The following is a 19,345-nucleotide window of genomic DNA, read 5'->3' as shown; positions in this document are numbered from 1 at the left end:
AAAAAAATTAGAAAAAATAGGACTAGAAAGGGGAAAATCTCAATAAACTGAAATATTTTCTAAACTGTAGCCAGATCCTCAAAGTGTGTATAACCACCAAACTGTCAGTTAACTTATAAAAAGATAAAGGAAAAGAGGATCCAAGAAGAGAAATAATTGAAAATTTCGTAACAGAGTTGGCTTCCAAAAAGACCTATATTGGACAATCCTCATGATTAATATAATATAATCAAAATGTAAGATTTTGTATGTTAATTGCCCAATAATATAACCTAAAATTGGGTAGAGCAAGGCATCCATTCTTTTTAATTTTTTGAAGGTGGGCTTTATTTAATCGGGGTTTTCTGTTCTTCCATATATAGGAAGAAAGAAAATCAAAAAAAGACAGGAATAAAAACAGGTACGGCTTGATAAAGGTATATAAATATAGGTAAATTATTCATTTTAATAGAATTGATTCAACCAATCAATGATAAAGAGAGAGGTGATCAATTAGAAAGTGTCTTTTTCACATAATTCATTAAGGCTAGAAAATTTTTTTGAATCGATCTTTATAATTCTTAGTGATCATTACACCCAAATATGTAAGTTGTTTTCTTACAATTTTAAAAGGAAGGTTAATATTGGTTGGTATCAAATTATTTAAAGTAAACAATTCACTCTTAAGTAAATTCAATTTATATCCTGAAAGCTAACTAAAATTAGTCAGTAAAAGAAACATAGAGGGTAAAGAAGTTGTAACATTAGATATAAAAAGCAATAGGTCATCAGTATAAAGCAAGACTTTATGAATAGTACCTTTCCTTAAGATACCGGTGATATCTTTAGACTCTCGAAAGGCAATTGCTAAAGGTTCTAATGCCAAATCAAAAAGCAAAGGACTCAACAGACATCCTTGTCTGGTTCCACATGGGAGCTTAATTGGTTTGGAAATCTGAAAATTAGTAAGGACCCGAGCAGAGGGAGATAAGTAAATAATCCAATGAATAAAATTGGGCCCCAAATTAAATTTTTCTAAGGTTTTAAATAGGTAATTCCATTCAACTTGATCAAAAGCCTTCTCCGCATCCAGAGAAATCACACATTTCGTTGGATGGAGAATGCATAGCATTTAACAGTCGCCGTATATTAAAATGGGAATATCGATTTTTTATAAATCCTGTCTGATCATCAGATATAGAGGGTATAATATTTTCAAGTCTACAGGCCAAAACTTTAGATAGGATTTTAGCATCAATATTGAGTAAAGAGATTGGTCTATATGAACATTCAGTGGGATTTTTATTCTTTTTAAGAATAAGCAAAATGCAAGCTTCATAAAAAGACTGTGGCAACCTACCCACCTTGAAGGAATCAGTAAGGGTAGAACATAAATAAGGTATATGCAATGAAGAAAAAGCCTTATAAAATTCTCCAGAGAATCTGTCAGGTCCTGGAGATTTCCCAGAATGCAATGAACGTATAGCCTCAGTGATTTCCTCCTGAGAAATAGGTTGATCCAACTGCTTTTGATTATCAACTGAAAGTCCTGGAATATTTAATTGGTCTAAAATTGTTCATTGCAATATTATCTTTAACAGGAATCAGAACTTTACAATTTAGAATAAAATTCTCTAAAAGTGTCATTTATTTCAAAATAGTTGTCATATCACCATTGGTTTTGCAAATTTCTTTAATTTGCTGTTTAGCTATAGAGGCCTTCAATTGATTAGCCAATAATTTACCAGTTTTTTCTCCATGTATATAGAACTGGCTTCTATCTTTTAAAAGTTGGCTTTCAATTGGATATGTTATAAGAAGATAATATTTAGTTTTAACTTCAATACATCTTTTGTAGAATTCAGGTTCTGGTGCTAAAGCATATTTTGGGTCTAGTTGTTTTAATCGATTAACTAAATCAGTTCTCTCTTTATTAGCTTTTTTCTTAATATATGCAGTATAGGAGATAATTTGTCCTATAATATATGCCTTAAAAGCATCCCAAGTGATAAGACTATAGGTCTCTTCCAACGCAATTTCTTCAAAAAAAAAGAGTAATTTGATTCTCCAGAAAATTTAGAAAGTCCTTATCAGGTAACAAAGTTAAATTAAAACACCAGGATCTGTTCTTATGAGTGAGACCAGGAAGATTTAAAGATAGAAATACAGGAGAATAGTCAATGGATTGAACTAATGGAATCATTTGACTATCAATAAAAAAATAATCAGTCCTGGTATAGGAATGATGGACATGAAAGAAAAATGAATTACTGTTGGTCCTCCTTATCTGCGAGGGATTGGTTCTGGGACCCCTCGTGAATACCAAAATTCGCAGATGCTCAAGTCCCTTATTCAACCTGTATCAATGCGAAGGATCTTAGGACCCAGCGGAACACAAGACCTTATTTAACCTGTCTCAGTGCGGTGGACATTAGGACCTAGTGGCAGAGATATGAATCCACAGTGTTTCTGTTCACGAAAACAATCACGATAACGATCGAAAATAAATTGGAAATAATAAAGCGATTGGCAAAAGGTGAAATGCCATTGGTCATTGGAAAAGTGTTAGGCTACGTCAGTCAATGATCAGAACAATTTTAAAGGATAAAGTGAGAACGGCTGTGCCCCAATGAAAGCTATAATTATTACTAAGCAACACAGTGGTTTAGTTATTGGGTTTTAGGGTTTTGGGTTTTTGATCCTCCACATCAACCTGGCAAGGTGGAGAGTGCACTCCATAGCGATCTGTCACTAGATCAAACTTGGGAACTTCCCGAGCCCAGCGCTGAAACATAGATTCTTAAGTGTTTTATATGCATAGCAAGGTAAAATACATACTATATACAAATGCAAACGTTTGACTAACTGACGGTAAGTAATACTGGATGTACCTGTTCCGACTTACTTAGTAAGAGAACTTCTGATTTTTTTCGATCCCGATCCATGATAACCCATGCACATCCTCCCGTATACTTTAAATCATCTCTAGATTACTTATAATACCTAATACAATGTAAATGCTATGTAAAATAGTTGTTATACTGAATTGTTTAGGGAATAATGACAAGCAATAAAAGTCAGTATATGCTCGAACAACAAGTGCTGGAAGAGTTTTCGCGATTCGCGGTTGAATTCGTGGATAAGGAGGGCTGACTGTACTCCCTTTCTGCTAGGTGAAAAGAAACACAAGACATCAACAATATCAAACTTAGTTAGAATGGATTGAATAAATAAAGCTGATTTATTAGGTGTGGCTGATTTAAGAGAAGAACAATCTAATACTGCGTCTAGACAACAATTAAAATCTCCTCCCATCACTAAAGAATAAAAACTCAAATCTGGCAGGAATGAAAAGAAATGCTCAAAAAATCCTGGGTCATCCACATTGGGAGTGTACACAGTAGCAAATACAATTAATTTATTATCTAGTTTCCCTGACATGATGACAAATTGCCCATTAGGGTCAGAGACAACTTTATGTTGAACAAAAGAAATTGTATTATCTATAAAAACTGAGACCTCGCGAGATTGTGCTCTGAATGAGGAATGAAATTGTAGATCCCTCCACCGATTTAAAAAGGTGTGCATTGTCACAACTACATACATGCGTTTCTTGTAGAAAAATAATGGGGGCCCTTAATTTTTTAATATAACCAAACATCTTATTCCATTTCACAGGATGATTTAACCCTTTCACATTAAAACTAATATTTTGATCTATTATAAATTCTAATTAACAGAAGAGTTAAAAGATCTGACCATAAATTATTCGAACCAGGGAAAGAACCATAAAATAAGGTACTGAAACAGAAAATTTGGATGGGAGCCCAACCTAGCTTCCAGAGAAAAAAGAAAAAGGAGACCCCAACCCCTCCCCCCCCCAAAGCCAAAAAGTTAGCCAAAGAACAGTCGGCATGCTAAACCCTAAAGACAACCCACCCAAAGAAATCCTTCTGGCAAAACTCTAATCTTCCAAAGTTATTATATTCCTACCAAGCCAAAACAAAAAAAAACTTAGATCAAAAATCCAAAATATCAGAGGATTCATTTTAACAATTAAAAAAAATGTATAGAAAAACCTCCAAAAAAAAGAATAAAGTAGTAAAAAATAGCAAAGAAAATATCAAAAAACAAGATATATAAACAGTCAAAACTTAGGTTTATTAATACCTTATTCTATCCAACATTAAAAAGATAATTGCTCTTGTAAGAGATATAACGCAATTAATCTTCTGCTTTCAAAGACTTCTGTGCGTGTTCAACCGATCCCAGCCATTTCTGCACACCATTTTTCAGAAAGATTCTAAGATGTGCAGGGAAGCAAAGGGAGGGATTAAACCCTTTATTATAAAGCATTGACATGACCTCTTGGTATTTAGCACGTTCATCCATAACCTCCGGTGTATAATCTTCCACGAATCTGATCATCTTCCCATTATAATCGACCATTCCTACTTGATGGGTATGATGGATTAAAAGCTCCTTGGTATGAAATTTGTGAAAACATAAAATTACCGACCTAGGTGGCTCTCCTGTCTTTGGTTTTGGGGCCAGTGACCGGTGGGCGCACTCCAACTTAGGCATAGATGGCAATAAATCAGGGAATAGCTGCTTCAGAAAATCTGCAATGAACTCCGTGGGGTGGGCACCTTCAATTGATTCTTCAAGACCCAGAATATGTAGATTGTTCCTTCTGCTTGTGCTGTCCAGGTTTGTAATCTTCTTTGTTAATTTTTCATTAGATAATAATAATTTTTTGTGGAGCTTACTCACATCTTCTAACTCCGCTTCCAGTATCAACAAAGTTTCTTTATTCTCCTTAATTCACTTTTCATGTTCGATTAGAGTTTGCTGAATAGTGCCCAACTTAACATTAAGATGCTGAAATTTCCTCGGAGAGTTCTGTTCTTTGCTTTTTAAGGAAATCTCCAATTGATTCCAAAGTGGTTGGAAAATCATCATCTTTCTCTTTTGCAGAGGCTTTAGTCTTAAAGACATAATAGACAATAGTAAGATTTCAAATAAAGTTTCAAAAAACTGGTAGGAAACAGAAGATTAGATAAGGTAGGAACAAGTTCAAAAAGATGTTACCCCATCAGCTGCCAGCAGGGCTCTAGGACTTTATCCTTCAAAATTGTTCCGATCGTTGACTGGCTGTAGCCTAATCCTTTTCCAATGACTGATGGTGTTTCACCTCTTTCCAATCACTTTATTATTTCCACTTTATTTTCAATCGTGATTGTTTTCAGTCAGTGGAACGGAAACTCTGTAGATTCAGCAGCAGCCGCGGGCGGCAGGTGCTGAGCTACCCCTGGTCCTAAAGTCCACCCGCACTAAGACAGATTAAATGGGACAAGTGGGGGCGGTGCTGACTAGAAAAGGGTGGTCAGGGTGAATCTTGCTAAGAAAAATTTAAGCCAAATACAAAGTTACACTCTCAACACAGTGCTAACAGCAACATGATCCGACTTAAAATAGCAGACGGCGTTCTCCTTCCTTGAGCCGACTAATTTTTAATATAATAGGCTTTATGGCAGGCCATTTGTAAGTACGAGTTGTTCGTAAGTCGGACATTTGTAACTCAGGGACTGCCTTTATATGGTTGTTGATTTTAGTGCATCCTCACTCAGGTCAAGTTGCTGCAGCAGGACAGCCTTGCACTTAGAAATGATGAGCAGCTGGCTCAGAAGAGACTGCAACAAGAACAGCAGAAAACAAATGATTTGGAGAATATTGAAAAGCAGCTAAAAGCAGAATCAGGTATTGAGAACTGATGTTGTACTTTAAGTGTCATAGTTTATGCTATTGTTGCGTCATGTAAATGTGATTGCATGACTGTCTATATTACAGTAACTGGAATTTAAAACTATTTTCCATAGGTTGTAACATACTGTAGAAGGCCATGGACATGCAAAATGTTTTACTTCTTCAAATAGCATATTTCTAGTTTTTTTTTATAAAATGAGCCTTAGATCAATCCCACTAAAACCATATAACCATATAACAATTACAGCACAGAAACAGGCCATCTTGGCCCTTCTAGTCTGTGCCGAATGCTTACTCTCATCTAGTCCCTCCTACCAGCACTCAGCCCATAACCCTCCATTCTTTTCCTGTCCATATACCTATCCATTTTTTTTTTTTAAATGACAAAATCAAACCTGTCTCTACCTCTTCAACTGGAAGCTCATTCCATACAGCTACCACTCTCTGAGTAAAGAAGTTCCCCCTAAACTTTTGTCCCTTAACTCTCAACTCATGTCTTCTTGTTTGAATCTCCCCTACTCTCAATGGAAAAAGCCTATCCACATCAACTCTATCTATCCCTCTCATAATTTTAAATACCTCTATCAAGTCCCCCCTCAACCTTCTACGCTCCAAAGAATAAAGACCTAACTTGTTCAACTTTTCGCTGTAACTTCGGTTCTGAAACCCAGGTAACATTCTGGTAAATCTTCTCTGTACTCTCTCTATTTTGCTGACATCTTTCCTATAATTCGGTGACCAGAACTGTACACAATACTCCAAATTTTGTCTCACCAATGCCTTGTACAATTTTAACATGACATCCCAACTCCTATACTTAGTGCTCTGATTTATAAAGGCCAGCATACCAAAAGCTTTCTTCACCACCCTATCCACATGAGATTCCACCTTCAGGGAACTGTGCACCATTACTCCTAGATCCCTCTATTCTACTGCATTCCTCAATGCCCTACCATTTACCATGTATGTCCTATTTTGATTATTCCTACCAAAGTGTAGCACCTCACACTTATCAGCATTAAACTCCATCTGCCATCATTCAGCCCACTCTTCTAACTGGCCTAAATCTCTCTGCAAGCTTTGAAAACCTACTTCATTATCCACTACTAAGACAAATACAGTGTGAAGTCCCATTCCAAACATATTTAACAAGTAAAGATGAATATTGTAGTTATGAATTTTGGATTTGTACAGAACTGGTTTTTCATATTCACTCTCTTGGCAGAGGAACTGCAGGCAAGACTTTTGACCTGCCTACACAAAGAACAAACTAATGTGAAAAATACCAAACATAGTCATTTGAATGCGAGAAAACAGAAAAAAAATGTCAACTGTTTAAATAAGATTAAAAACAAAAATTTACTGTATATTCATATTTTTCTTATAATCAGTAAAGCATGCTCAAACCATCTTTTGTTCATTCTGAGGGAAGAAAAACCATTTAATGTTTCAGGCCAGGGATCCTTCAACAGAACTGAGAAAAATATAATCAAGTAGGTCTAGGTAGCAGTGGAAGAGGGCCACTACCCTTATATTCTGTTTGTTTTTGTTGATTATTGGCAGATAATCTCTATCTCTCTCTATCCTCCCATCCCCTTCCCTCTCTCTCCCCTCCCCCTCTCCCCCTTCCCCTCCCCTTCCCCCTTCTCCCCTTCCCCCTTCTCCCCTTCCCCCTTCTCCCCTTCCCCGTCTCTTCCCCCTCTCCCTCTTCCCCTCCCCTCTTCCTTTCTCCCCCTGTCCCCTCCCCTTCTCCCCCTCTCCCCCCTCTCTTTCCCCCTCCCCTTCCCCTCTCTCCCCTCCCCCTCTCTCCCCCTCCCCCTCTCTCCCCTCCCCCTCTCTCCCCTCCCCCTCTCTCCCCTCCCCCTCTCTCCCCTTCCCCCTCCCTCCCCCTCCCTCCCCCTCACCCCTTTTCCCCCTCATCCCTTCTCCCCTCTCTCCCCTTCCCCCTCTCACCCCTTCCCCATCCACCTCTTCCCCTCCCCCTCTCTTCCTTCCTCTCTCTCTCTCTCTCTCTCTCTCTCTCTCTCTCCCCCCCTTCTCTCTTTCCTTCACCTTTCTCTCTCTTTCATCCAGAAGGCACTGACTTCCTTTGTGCCTTATATTAATGAAAATGCATCACATCCCCGTTTTCAGCATTTATGCTCCTTGGCTGGAGTATCTTTCTGCAAACTGCTTTAGGGGACTTCAGTACATTAAGTGCATTATTTAAGTAGGTTTATACTTTAACATATTTCACCACTATGAATTCCCTTTGCTCCTGAAAGCTCAGTTGAATAATTAGAATATAAATCTAAATAATATCCATTATATCTAACTTTATTCACCAAAACCTTTATCTTGCAAACATCTCAGGATTTATGTGTACTGCACATGAATTCCATTTATGATTACTGTAGATATGGGTGACAGTAGTGACAATATGATGTATGGTACCATATTAAAGAACAACATGTTGAAGTTGCAATTGTCATCTAAATCCGATTAGAGTTGTTTTTAGTCTAACAGCAATCAAGAGGTGAATTTTGGATGTTTTACCCATCCTAAGCGGAGCTGCCAGAATGACGTTGGTTAAATTTCTTAGAAACATAGAAAACCTGCAGCACAATACAGGCCTTTCGGCACACAAAGTTGTGCTGAACATGTCACCACTTTAGAAATTACTAGGGTTACCCATAGCCTTCTATTTTGTAAGCTCTGTGCACCTTTCCAAATGTCTCTTAAAAGACCCTATTGTATCCACCTCCACCACGCTTAGATTTTTATAAATGACCTGGATGAAGAAGTTGAAGGATGGTTTGCTGATGACATAAAGGTTGGTGATGTTGTGGATACTCCGGAGGGTTGTCAGAGGTTACAGTGGGACATTGATAGGATGCAGAACTGGGCTGAGAAGTGGCAGATGAGTGTGAAGTGATTCATTTCAGCAGGTCAGATTTGAAGACAGAATATAATATAAATGGTAAGATTCTTGGCAATGTGGTGGGTCTGAGGGGTTGATGGACACTCAAAGCTGCTGCGCAGGTTGACAATGTTGTTAAGGCATATGGTGCGTTGGGGTTGGAATCAACGGTGGGATTAAGTTTAAGAGCAGTGAGGTAATGTTATGGCTATATAAGACCTTAGTGAGACCCCACTTGAAGTATTGTGTTCAGTTCTGGTCAACTCAGTACAGGAAAGATGTGGATACTATAGAGTATAGAGGAGATTTACAAGGATGTTGCCTGGATTGGAGGGCGTATCTTATGAGAATAGGTTGAGTGAACGTCCTTTTCTCCTTGGAGCGATGGAGGATGAGAGGTGACCTGATACAGGTGTATAAGATGATGAGGGGCAATAGCCAGAGGTGTTTCTTCCCAGGGCTGAAATGGCTAATACGAGGAGGCATAGTTTTAAGGTGCTTGGAAATAGGTACCGTGGGGATGTCAGGGTTAAGTTTTTCCACACAGAGAGCAGTGGGTGCATGGAATGCACTGCCAGTGGCAGTAGTGGAAGTGGATACAATAGAGTCTTTTAAGAGCCTCTTAGGTGGGTACATGGAGCTTAGAAAAATAGAGGGCTATGTGCTAGGGAAATTCTAGGCAGTCTTTGGTATAGGTTACATGGTTGGCTCAACATTGTGGGCTGAAGGGCCTGTAAAATTTTTATGTTCTATGTCAACAATGTGAAGCAACTGTTTTTGGATTGTTCTCCAAACACTGTGCCATTTTAACTAAGTAGTGTCTTAGGGTGTGAATTTTCAAAAATGACTAGTTATGGTCGCATTGCTCTTAAATTGCTCAGTCAAAATATCAATCTTTTAATATATCTTTGTATAGTATAGTCTTTCTCTAATAATTTCTAGATGCTAAGGAATCCATTATTTCCCAGTTGACAGATGAAGGCAAGGTAAGTTTTCAAAAAACATTATACATTTGTTTGTAATGTTGTCTCAGTCAGAATTCTGATTTACATGTATCCCTTCAGAAAATGCAACTAATGTTGAAGAATCAACAGGAAGAGAATGTCAATCTTCAAAGTGAGATTGCATCATTGAAGGATGTAGTACAGAAATTACAGGTTAGAATGGCTTTCATCAAGGATATACTTTTGTTTCCCACATCTGTGTTTTAAGTACATTAAGTACATTTGAAATGAATTGGTCTGTAATAGCATTTTATGTTTATTATCACAGACTCTAAATGACCAACTAGATGCACAGTGTACTGAACTGAGTGGCACTCTGCGCTCTTTATCTGTGGAGAATGCTAAGCTTTTAAGAGAGCATCAGTCATATTTAAAGGTTAGAGATTGTAGAAGCAGAGATTTTACTGTTGTATCATTACTCCTCTGTGATGACTTTCTTCTTTAAATTTGTTCATCTATTATAAGAAATATTTTAATCTAAAATTTGAAAAGTACAATAGAATAAAAATTCTTGAAGAGGCGAACTGTTATATAGACAAATGTACTTCCAGTAAAAGTAGGGTATACAAGTTTTCATAATGTGATAAGACACCTTAAGACTTTTTACAATAATTTAGACATAAAATACAAAATTTAATAGCAATATCCATTCAATGGCCACTTTATTAGGTACACCTACATGCTGACGTGTTAATGCAAAACTCTACAGCAATTAACCAGTCAAGTGACAGTAACTCAATGCAGAAAAGCATGCAGACATGGTCAAGAGGTTCATTTGGTGTTAAGAACAAACATCAGAATGAGGAAGAAATGTGATCTTAGTGACTGACTGTGGTATGATTGTTGGTGGTTTTAAGTATCTCAGAAACTGCTGATCTCCTGGGATTTTCATGCACAACATTCTCTAGAGTTTACGGACAATGGCGTGAAAACAAGAAACATCCGGTGAGTGGCAGTTCTGAGGGCAGAAAAGCCTTGTTATTGAGAACAGTCAGAAGGGAATGGCCAAACTGGTTCAAGCTGGCAGAAAGGTGACAGTAATTCAAATAACCATGCATTATAATAGTGGTGCACAGAATAGCATTTCTGAATGTACAGCTTATTGAACCTTGAAGTAAATGAGCTACAGCAGTAGAAGATCATGATCATACACTCAGTGGTCACTTTATAAGGTACAGGAGGTATATGTATATAATATAGATTGGGTTTAATGAATATCATTCAGGTTTCTTTTGTTCTTATGTTAGTTTTAGTCATTCGAGTTTTAAGGAAGGGGATGAAGTACAGGACTTTATGAGTATTTACGATAGCATAGCAACTTGTACATTTGATGGAACATTTGGGCAACATACAAAATACTGGAAGAACTTGCCATATCAAGTAGCATCTATGGAGGATATAAACAGCTGATGTTTCAGGCCAAGACCCTTCATCAGGACAGAAAAGTACGGCGGCAGAAGCCAGAATAAGAAGGTGGGGAAGGGGAAGAGGAAGTTGAGCACTTTCACTTTGTTCACCACAAAAGACAGGATCTCCTAGTAGTACCCATTTCAATTGACTTCCCATTCCCATTCTGACATGTCTGTCCATGGACTCCTCTAATGTCACCTTGAGGCTAAACTCAGGTTGGAGGAACAACATCCCATATTCCATATGGTTGGCCTCCAACCTGATGGCGTGAGCATTGATGTCTCTAACTTTTGGTAATTACTCCCTCTCTCCCTTCCATTCCCTATTCTAGTTACCCTCTCACCCCTTCTCTTCTCCTCTCCTGTTCTTCACCTCTCTGTTTCCCCTTGTCTTTCCCTTTCTTCCACTGTACTCTGTCCGCTCCTGTAGATTCCTTCTTCTTCAGCCCCTTACCTCTTCCAACAGTCACTTCCCAGTTCTTACTTCATACTCACACCCCCCCCCCCCCCTCCAGCTCACCTCACCAATCACCTGCCAGCTTGTACTCCTTCCCCTTCCCCACTACTTTATTCTGAGTTATGGCTTCTTTCCAGACCTGGTGAAGGGATCATCCTGAAATGACAAATTTCTCTCCATTGATGTGCCTGACTTGCTGAGTTCCTCCAGTATTTTGTATGTGTTGTTCAAAATTTCTAGGATCTGCAGAATCTCTTGTGTTTATGATAAAAATTTTAAAGTGTGTTGAGACGTTACAGAGGAGAATGATCCAGATGTAGGGCATAAGTGCTGAAAGCACAGGTCTCAGTTATTGTAGTGTATTAGGGTAATCATGTTTGGTGATGACATTGTTATGAATGGAGCCAAGTAATTGTCATAAAGGAGGAAGTAGGCAGCCAAAGCAAACCTGTGTTGTAAATCAATTTAGTTCAGTTTACAATGAAGAACAAAGGGTTAACAAGATCATGAGGCTACATAGTTGTTTTATAGGACAAAAAAAATTGTTATACTCCTAATATTTAGTCAGAGAAAATATAACTCATCCAATAATGTTGAACAAACATGCATCCAATCTCCTAGTTGTGTATAAGTCAAGAAAAATAGAATCAACTATTAACATAGGTGAAATCTAAGGACAATATTGCAAAGGACAGTGTTTCATTGCTTAACAGGTGTGGTCCTATTATGCTCATGGGATTTAAGAAGTGATGAAGCAAAAGTAGCAAAAGTCATTGGTTAATTTATAGCGTTGATCTGTCCACAATCAGACAGGTAAGGGCAGAATGAATGGTGTGGTCCTGCCAACCTATATCATGGAGTATGGATGTATGGAAGGTAAGTGTGTTGACCTCATGAAAACTGCAGAGGGCTCATACAGGACTGAAATATTTTTAGTTTGATCTGTGTTTAGATTTACCACAAGATTTTATATATTTCTGAATTTGACTATACTTATGTAAATTATTTGTAAAATGAAAACTTGATTAGTATGTAAACATTCTGCTTTCTGTTCTTTTCTCTATTATAATCAAATCTAGTATTGTTGAATATTATGATTCAACCAATTTAAATTGTCGTGTTACCAATCAGTACATTTTCTTTGTTTCTTCTTATAAAAGGATGAACAAGAAAGAATGGAGGAAAAGTTGCATGAGCAGGAACTTTTACTGGATGCAGCCAGAGCACATATTTCAGCTAATCTACAGTGTGCATTGAATGAAAAACAAGAATTAAAAAAAGAGCTGTGAGTAGCAAATTAGTCTGATACGTACCCCGTGACTGGGTTACCAAACCAGCAGAAATGGAATGATACGTCGGAGTCTGGTGGTACTGTAACTAAAAGTGTTTATTAGTAAGCTAAGTACTACAGTACACTAAAATGCAAATATACACGTTTGTACATATAAAACCGGTTAGCAATGATATATACAGAAATGTGGAAATAGGAATCAAAACCAAGCTCTATCGAAGTCTAGGGGTAAATGAATAGTCTTATGATGGTGCAGAGTTCAGTTCAGTTTAAGTCAAGGTAGTTGCTGTGGTACTTTTGGAGAGAGGGAGGGGGAGGGAGGGAGAGAGAGAGAAGCAGTTGCAGCATGCAAACCTTCTGTTGTCTGCTTGTTCTGTTGTGCTGTTGTGGTCACCGACTGCGTTCCCGGCCAGACTGTTCTTCAGTGATGAGCCTGTCACCGAGGCGAGGATGCACACACACACAAGCCCCCACTGGTCTGCCTTCACACACTGTGAGCCTTTGATTGATTCCCGCAAATTGATCCTCCAAGCCCCCACCTTCCTGTGGGTGCATAGTGCTCATTCAGTGTCCCGTGTCATGTATGCCTGTGTCTGAGCAGACCTACTTTTATCTCCCCTGCCGGGGTACCAGTCATCCATCAACTGTATATGTCCATGTCTATCACCTGGCACCGCCTTGCTGTGTCAGCAGGGATTCACACAAGTGGGCAAAGTCCTTGGAAGTAAAGTAAACAATTATCGAAGAAGCCATAATACCAAATCTCTCTCTCTCTCATTATCAGCATCTGCAGCAGGAGGCCTCCCCCCTCTTCTTCTTTCTCTCTCGTTAGCAGCACAAACAGTGTCCACTGAAAATATGAACTCTAGGGGTACCTAACACAGGTATATCATGATCTTAATCTGAATTGCTGTATTCAGAAGTTCTGCTTACATAATATCTGTACCAGTCAAAATAAGATGAGAAAACAAAATTCAATGAAATACATTTTAAAGTGCAAGAAAAATTGTAAATCCAGGGAATTAAGAATGATACAGAACAGCAAAAGAATACAAAAGAAATATAAAATTAAACTTACAAGTGATATCAAGTTTAACATAATGTTTTAAAAGTTATTTAGAATGATAATGATAGTTTTGAATAACAGGCTTTTAAAAACTAGGCATGGAAATTAGCAAATAAAGATAAAGAAATAGTGATATGATCTTTATAGAATGTGCTGAAGGAAATATATATGTATGACGTTCTAGGAAAGTAGATCAGCACCAACAGCAAATTAAATTTCTATAGTTTATTCACTGATACGTAATGTCATAAGGCTCTTTAAAGGATAATTATGGAGCACAATTTCTTACTAAGCTTTGAAAGATGATTTTAGGATCAATGATCAAATATATTTTCAAAAGAATGGAAATTAAGAAAACTATATAGGAATAAAGGAAAGATAAAGAAATTCTGATGGCTCAGCCTTGGTATCTGAAAGCATTGCTGACAAAGATGGAGGGATTAAGTTCTGAGATTCTCAAGGGGACAGACACTGGAGAACTTCAGATATATTGGAGAGTTACGGGGTTGATAAAAGTTGAGATAAAAAGAGGTGGTGGTCATGTGGGGAATTTTAAGATTACGAGCATTGAATACATAGGATCTATTTTAGTTTATTAAGTATGGATTATAGGTAAGAGGGATGGTGGTATGTATGGTCAATATATGCAAGAATACATTAATAGCAAAATGATTAAAATATACATCTTCAGGATCTGATTGTTTTTAACTGCAGAGATACAAAATGCTAGAAATGAGTGTAATAAAAATTCACAATGCTGTGCTGTTCCTGAGCCCCCAAAGATGAGAAAGAATTACAAAACCACTTTTTCCAGTGGTGGGCATTGAGAACACAGGGACACGACCTGCCAACCAAATCTGAAGCTTTTAGAAGAGAAGATGGGAAATATTTTTGACCAAAGGTGGTGGAAGTATGAAACAACACACAATCCACTGGAGGAACTTAATGGTTCAAGCAGCATCTGCTGGAGGCAGAAATTGTTAGCATTTCTGGAGAATTTTACTGAACTTAAAGTGTATTGAGGTTTTATACTCTTTAAGCAGAGAGATAACTAGAAATGATTAAATGTTGTTGTAATTACATATTTTACTTCAATACTTTGGATGTAGACAAGCAACTTTATGGAATTGCATATTTACAATAAGGCTACATCCACACTAGCCTGGATAATTTTGAAAATGCCGGTTTCGCATAAAAATGATAGGCATCTACACTGTGCGTTTTTAAAAATATTGAACATTGAAACGGAGATTTTGGTGAATCTCCTGCTACTGTGCATGCACAGGACACATCTACCGAAAGCAAGCGACATGTTTGGTGTCGAATCTCGCTGTGAAAGTGCGTGTTTATTTTGTTACAGACTAGAAAAGCTTAAAATGACGGACAGCTGTTGGGTCTCGCACAGGAGAACTTAAAAGTAAAAAAAAAACAAATACTGAGCATACGGAGGCAACCAACAGGGAGTTCATGGACAGATTGACCCTGCTGATGACGAACATTGAAAAACTAACTCTGTTGCATTAATAAAGCACCTTGTTAAATGCATAAAACATGTCTGCATCAGCGTTATCTTGTATTTCCATACAATGTTACATTAGGCTGTTACATATCTATTGTCAGAGAAGTACCTGCAGAATAGGTAAACCACCTTCATACAAGCAAGGACAGAAAACAGGGCAAAGTGAGAATACTTATTTATTCAGTAAGTTATGAGTCAAAGTATTTGATGAGTACATTTTGAACTCTTCTCGCGTCAGTCTCGTTGCCGTCTATTCTGAAATTGTTAGGTTGCGTTCAAGAAAACAATAAAATAGCGCGCTGCTGTCTGACAGTGTTTTCAGATTTCTCCGGTTACCCCGTCCACACTGTTCCAGCCAATCTGGTGCTTTCAAAATTACACACTTTAGAGAGCATTTCTGAAAAGCTCTGGTTTCGGGGGACGAAAACGCCATTTTAGTGTGGACGGAGGGTAAAAATGAAGAGAAAAAGCATCGGTTACGGATTTATCCAGTGCAGTGTGGACGTAGCCTAAGAGTTGTTTCAGCTGATCAGATACCTTTGAATATTCAAACAAACTTTTTGCCAAGGGAGAAAGTAATGGCATTAATTAGGGATGACATTGGAAGAATCCAATACATCTTGGCTAGAGGTGTTGGAGCACACAGAGGCAATCTGGCAATAATGGGAAATACTAGGGTATGACATTTTGTGAGCAATACCTTGAATTCAACTGCTAAGGAGCACAGATTTATTTGTTGATGTAGTAGCTGTAGTTGAGGGATGCTTTACTTTGTCTGTTAGCATGCTACAATAAATCCACCAGTAGAATTTAAAGCAATGCAGTTTTATTATTTATCTATATATTATGATCTTTTGTATTTCTTTTTTTATTCCAACATAGAGAAGTTCTAAGAGTGGAGTATAACAAGATACAGCAGAAATTTGAAACTGTGCAGAAAAAGACAATAACACAACAGAAGGTTCTTGAGTCTGAAATTGTTAACCTGAAAGAGAACGTAAAGACTTCAGTTAAAGAATGTGAATGCATTAAACAAGAAAAAGAAGCCCAAATGGACCAGGTATAAAACAGAAGTCAAGAGCAGAAAAGGGAGAAACAAGTCCTTACAGTGGTAAATGTTGTTAATAGAGATGTTATAATTTGCCAAGATGCAAAAAGACACCGTGAGCCTACTCTGCTCTTCAAGAAGATCAAACTCCATAGTTTTTTGAATATTCATAGGCTTTTGACTATATCCACTGACTGAGCATCTATAACTTTGAAGTGGAGAGTTCCAAAGATTTACATGCTTTGGAAAAAAGAAATTTCTCATCATCTCAATTATCCATAGACTAGAGGTAACAGGAAGTACTCAGATAATCCCTCTCAGAATTATGTATGTACAGTGAGATAAAATCTTCTTGTTTTAAATTCTAGTTACTTTGGGTCAATATTTCTAAAAACTTTACTGAGCCTCTTCATTTGAGAAATTAATATAGTGAGTCCAAGGGAATTATTTCCTTCTTTATAAACAATTTCAACAGCAAACATTATATTTCAAATGAAGTCTCAACAAAGCTGAACAATCATAGTAAATATTCCTTTTGTACTCCAACCCCTTTGCAGAGAAGACTAATATACTAGTTGCTTTCTTAATTATCACTTACTATGTCTCATGAACTGTAACATCAAGATCCCTCTGTACCCTAAACTTAAGCATTTCTCTCCAAAATAAGTTTTATTTTTCTGTTTTCTTCCTGTACATTTTCACAAATTATATTCCATTTCTGCCTTATTTTACATTCAACCTGTCACCTGAAGTCTCTTTGTATTCTGCTCTTGCTGAAACTCCAATGTACCTTCATATTATCAGAAAACCTGGACATGTTACATTCTCACTTTTCATTAAAGCCATTAATATATGTTGTAAATAGCTAAGGGACTAGAAACATCCAGCTTGTAACAGCCTGCCACCCCAAAAATATAATTGTTTTGTTAAAGTGTAAGCAATTGAGATTTTACTCCTCTAAATAGGCAAGTTTTGGTCTTCTGAATAATATGAAGTATAAACCTATCTTGACTTGAACTCAACAATTTTTAATTTTAGCAGAATGACATAGGGTGGGGAGCCAATCCAATCCTAGGAGGTGTGTCAGTCATTGAAAGCTTTAAATTTCAATGTCTCTAATAAAATAGGTATTTTAACTAGAATTCCCCTGGTTTCCCAAACATTGAAAAATCCAACAGATAAAGGAGGTACAAGTACATTTTAAAACTCACCTTGTAGGCTAAGTGGAGTGGGCGTAGTTCCTCATAATCCCAATAAGTTTCCAAAAATACATCCCTTTGCTCTGCCCTCACCTTCACAAAACTCCCTCTGCTTTGTCTTCCCAATTCCCTACCCTGCAAATTATTGAATCAGTATTTTCCCTCTATTCTCTGCTACTCCCACTTCTCTGCTAGTCTGTTAATCTCTGATTTGTCCCCTCCCCACAGTGTTTCCCTAATTTTGTCCCATTTAGTCTTTTCTTCCTCTATGATTACATTTAGCTTTACCCACCTGCTGATCCTTACACCTACATGTAATAAACCCACCAGCCCTGAGGTAGTTACCTTCCCTTGATTATTTTTTCTTGTTTGGCCAGCAGCCAGGCCTTAATGTTCAGGTTCGCAGAACAGGAAACTTCAAAGAAAAATTGCAGAATCTATGAAAATAAGATTTCATGGCATATAACCCTCATACTTACTTCCCTTCCCAAAACACAAAATATTATGACCAAATTAAAATGCTCGGGTTTTTCTGAGACTAGTTAACTATCCAATTTTCTATGCCAGATAAGACGATACTGTCAAAATTACCATTTCATGTCAAGAAGGCAAATGAAAAAGTATGGATAAGTAATGTAAATCAAATGGCATCTATTGGTAAATTTATAATTTGTAAATGAGTCTTTGCTTTATAGATCATTCATGCATTATCTTTATTTAAATATGGCCTATCCTCTGTTGCAGTGTGCCAAAATCAATATTTGTTTGATTTCTTGCTAGGCAAATTGCATAATTGATAATATTACAAAGGAGAAGAACATACTTGAGAAACAAGTTACAGAGAACCAGGTACAGTATCAATAGATTACTTGGTGTCAGTCTTGTACATCTTTCGATGCACTAATCTAGAAGTTGGTGTTGTGCAGAGGCCATTGCAAGTTTTCTGCATTAGGCCCAGGAGAATAATTGAGAAAGGGAAATTGAGGTATAAGAAACTAGCTTGGATTATCCACGGAACAGAGTACATGTGAGAAGGTTGTAGTCATTGCTAGTGAAGCGGTCAGTGGCAAGATCAAGTGAATGAATGGTTGTCAAGGTTGCCATATTAGTGGTTCCAATTATTCTGTAATATGTTGGTTGAAAGCTTGAGGGAGAGCTGTATCGTGGGGCAAGTTTTTTTGAACTACTGGAATTTGTCAAGATGTCCATTCATGTGCATCAGCAACAATTTACAATTTATGTTGGTAAATGTTGGTATCATCGTCAAATGCTTCAAGGTAGAGGAAAAAAATCTTGCTCACCATCCATAAGATCATTTTGTTACAAAATTGCAAGGTAAAGCAATAACAGAATACAGAATGAAATGTTTTGATTACAGATAACACGCAGTACAGGTAGATAATAAGGGACAACATAGAACATAGAATAGTACAGCACAGTGCAGGCCCTTCGGCCCACAATGTTGTGCTGACCCTTAAACCCTGCCTCCCATATATCCCCTCACCTTAAATTCCTCCATATACCTGTCTAGTAGCCAGAATGTGGTAGGTTGTGAGGTCTAGGGAGCATCTTGTCCTCACAATCTTATTGTATTAAGGGATTATTCAATAGTCTTAAAACAGCAAGATAGAAACTGTCCTTGAGCCTGGTAGTATGCACATTCAGCTTTTGTATCTTCTGCGTAGTGGGAGGGGGGAGGAGTGGGAGT

General features: G+C 37.5%; 1 protein-coding gene across 10 annotated transcripts in view; it reads left to right on the top strand.

Annotated features, from left to right (window-relative positions):
- The window catches only part of LOC132378911 (coiled-coil domain-containing protein 150-like), a 148,858-nt gene that overhangs the window by 32,304 nt on the left and 97,209 nt on the right, over nucleotides 1–19,345 (top strand). For 8 of the 10 annotated variants that reach the window (XM_059946269.1, XM_059946241.1, XM_059946263.1 and 5 more), the window contains 7 exons: nucleotides 5,610–5,739; nucleotides 9,587–9,630; nucleotides 9,709–9,801; nucleotides 9,917–10,024; nucleotides 12,675–12,799; nucleotides 16,273–16,450; nucleotides 18,418–18,486. In XM_059946269.1, the coding sequence (XP_059802252.1) occupies nucleotides 5,610–5,739; nucleotides 9,587–9,630; nucleotides 9,709–9,801; nucleotides 9,917–10,024; nucleotides 12,675–12,799; nucleotides 16,273–16,450; nucleotides 18,418–18,486 (747 nt within the window). The remainder of the gene's footprint in view (nucleotides 1–5,609; nucleotides 5,740–9,586; nucleotides 9,631–9,708; nucleotides 9,802–9,916; nucleotides 10,025–12,674; nucleotides 12,800–16,272; nucleotides 16,451–18,417; nucleotides 18,487–19,345) is intronic. The other 2 variants (XM_059946252.1, XM_059946280.1) reach the window with 2 other exon arrangements.

This window comes from Hypanus sabinus, chromosome 2 (assembly GCF_030144855.1).
Source record: "Hypanus sabinus isolate sHypSab1 chromosome 2, sHypSab1.hap1, whole genome shotgun sequence".
Taxonomy (NCBI): Eukaryota; Metazoa; Chordata; class Chondrichthyes; order Myliobatiformes; family Dasyatidae; genus Hypanus; species Hypanus sabinus.
The sequence above is the reverse complement of the archived record's forward strand: the minus strand, read 5'-3'. Positions and strand labels throughout refer to the sequence as shown.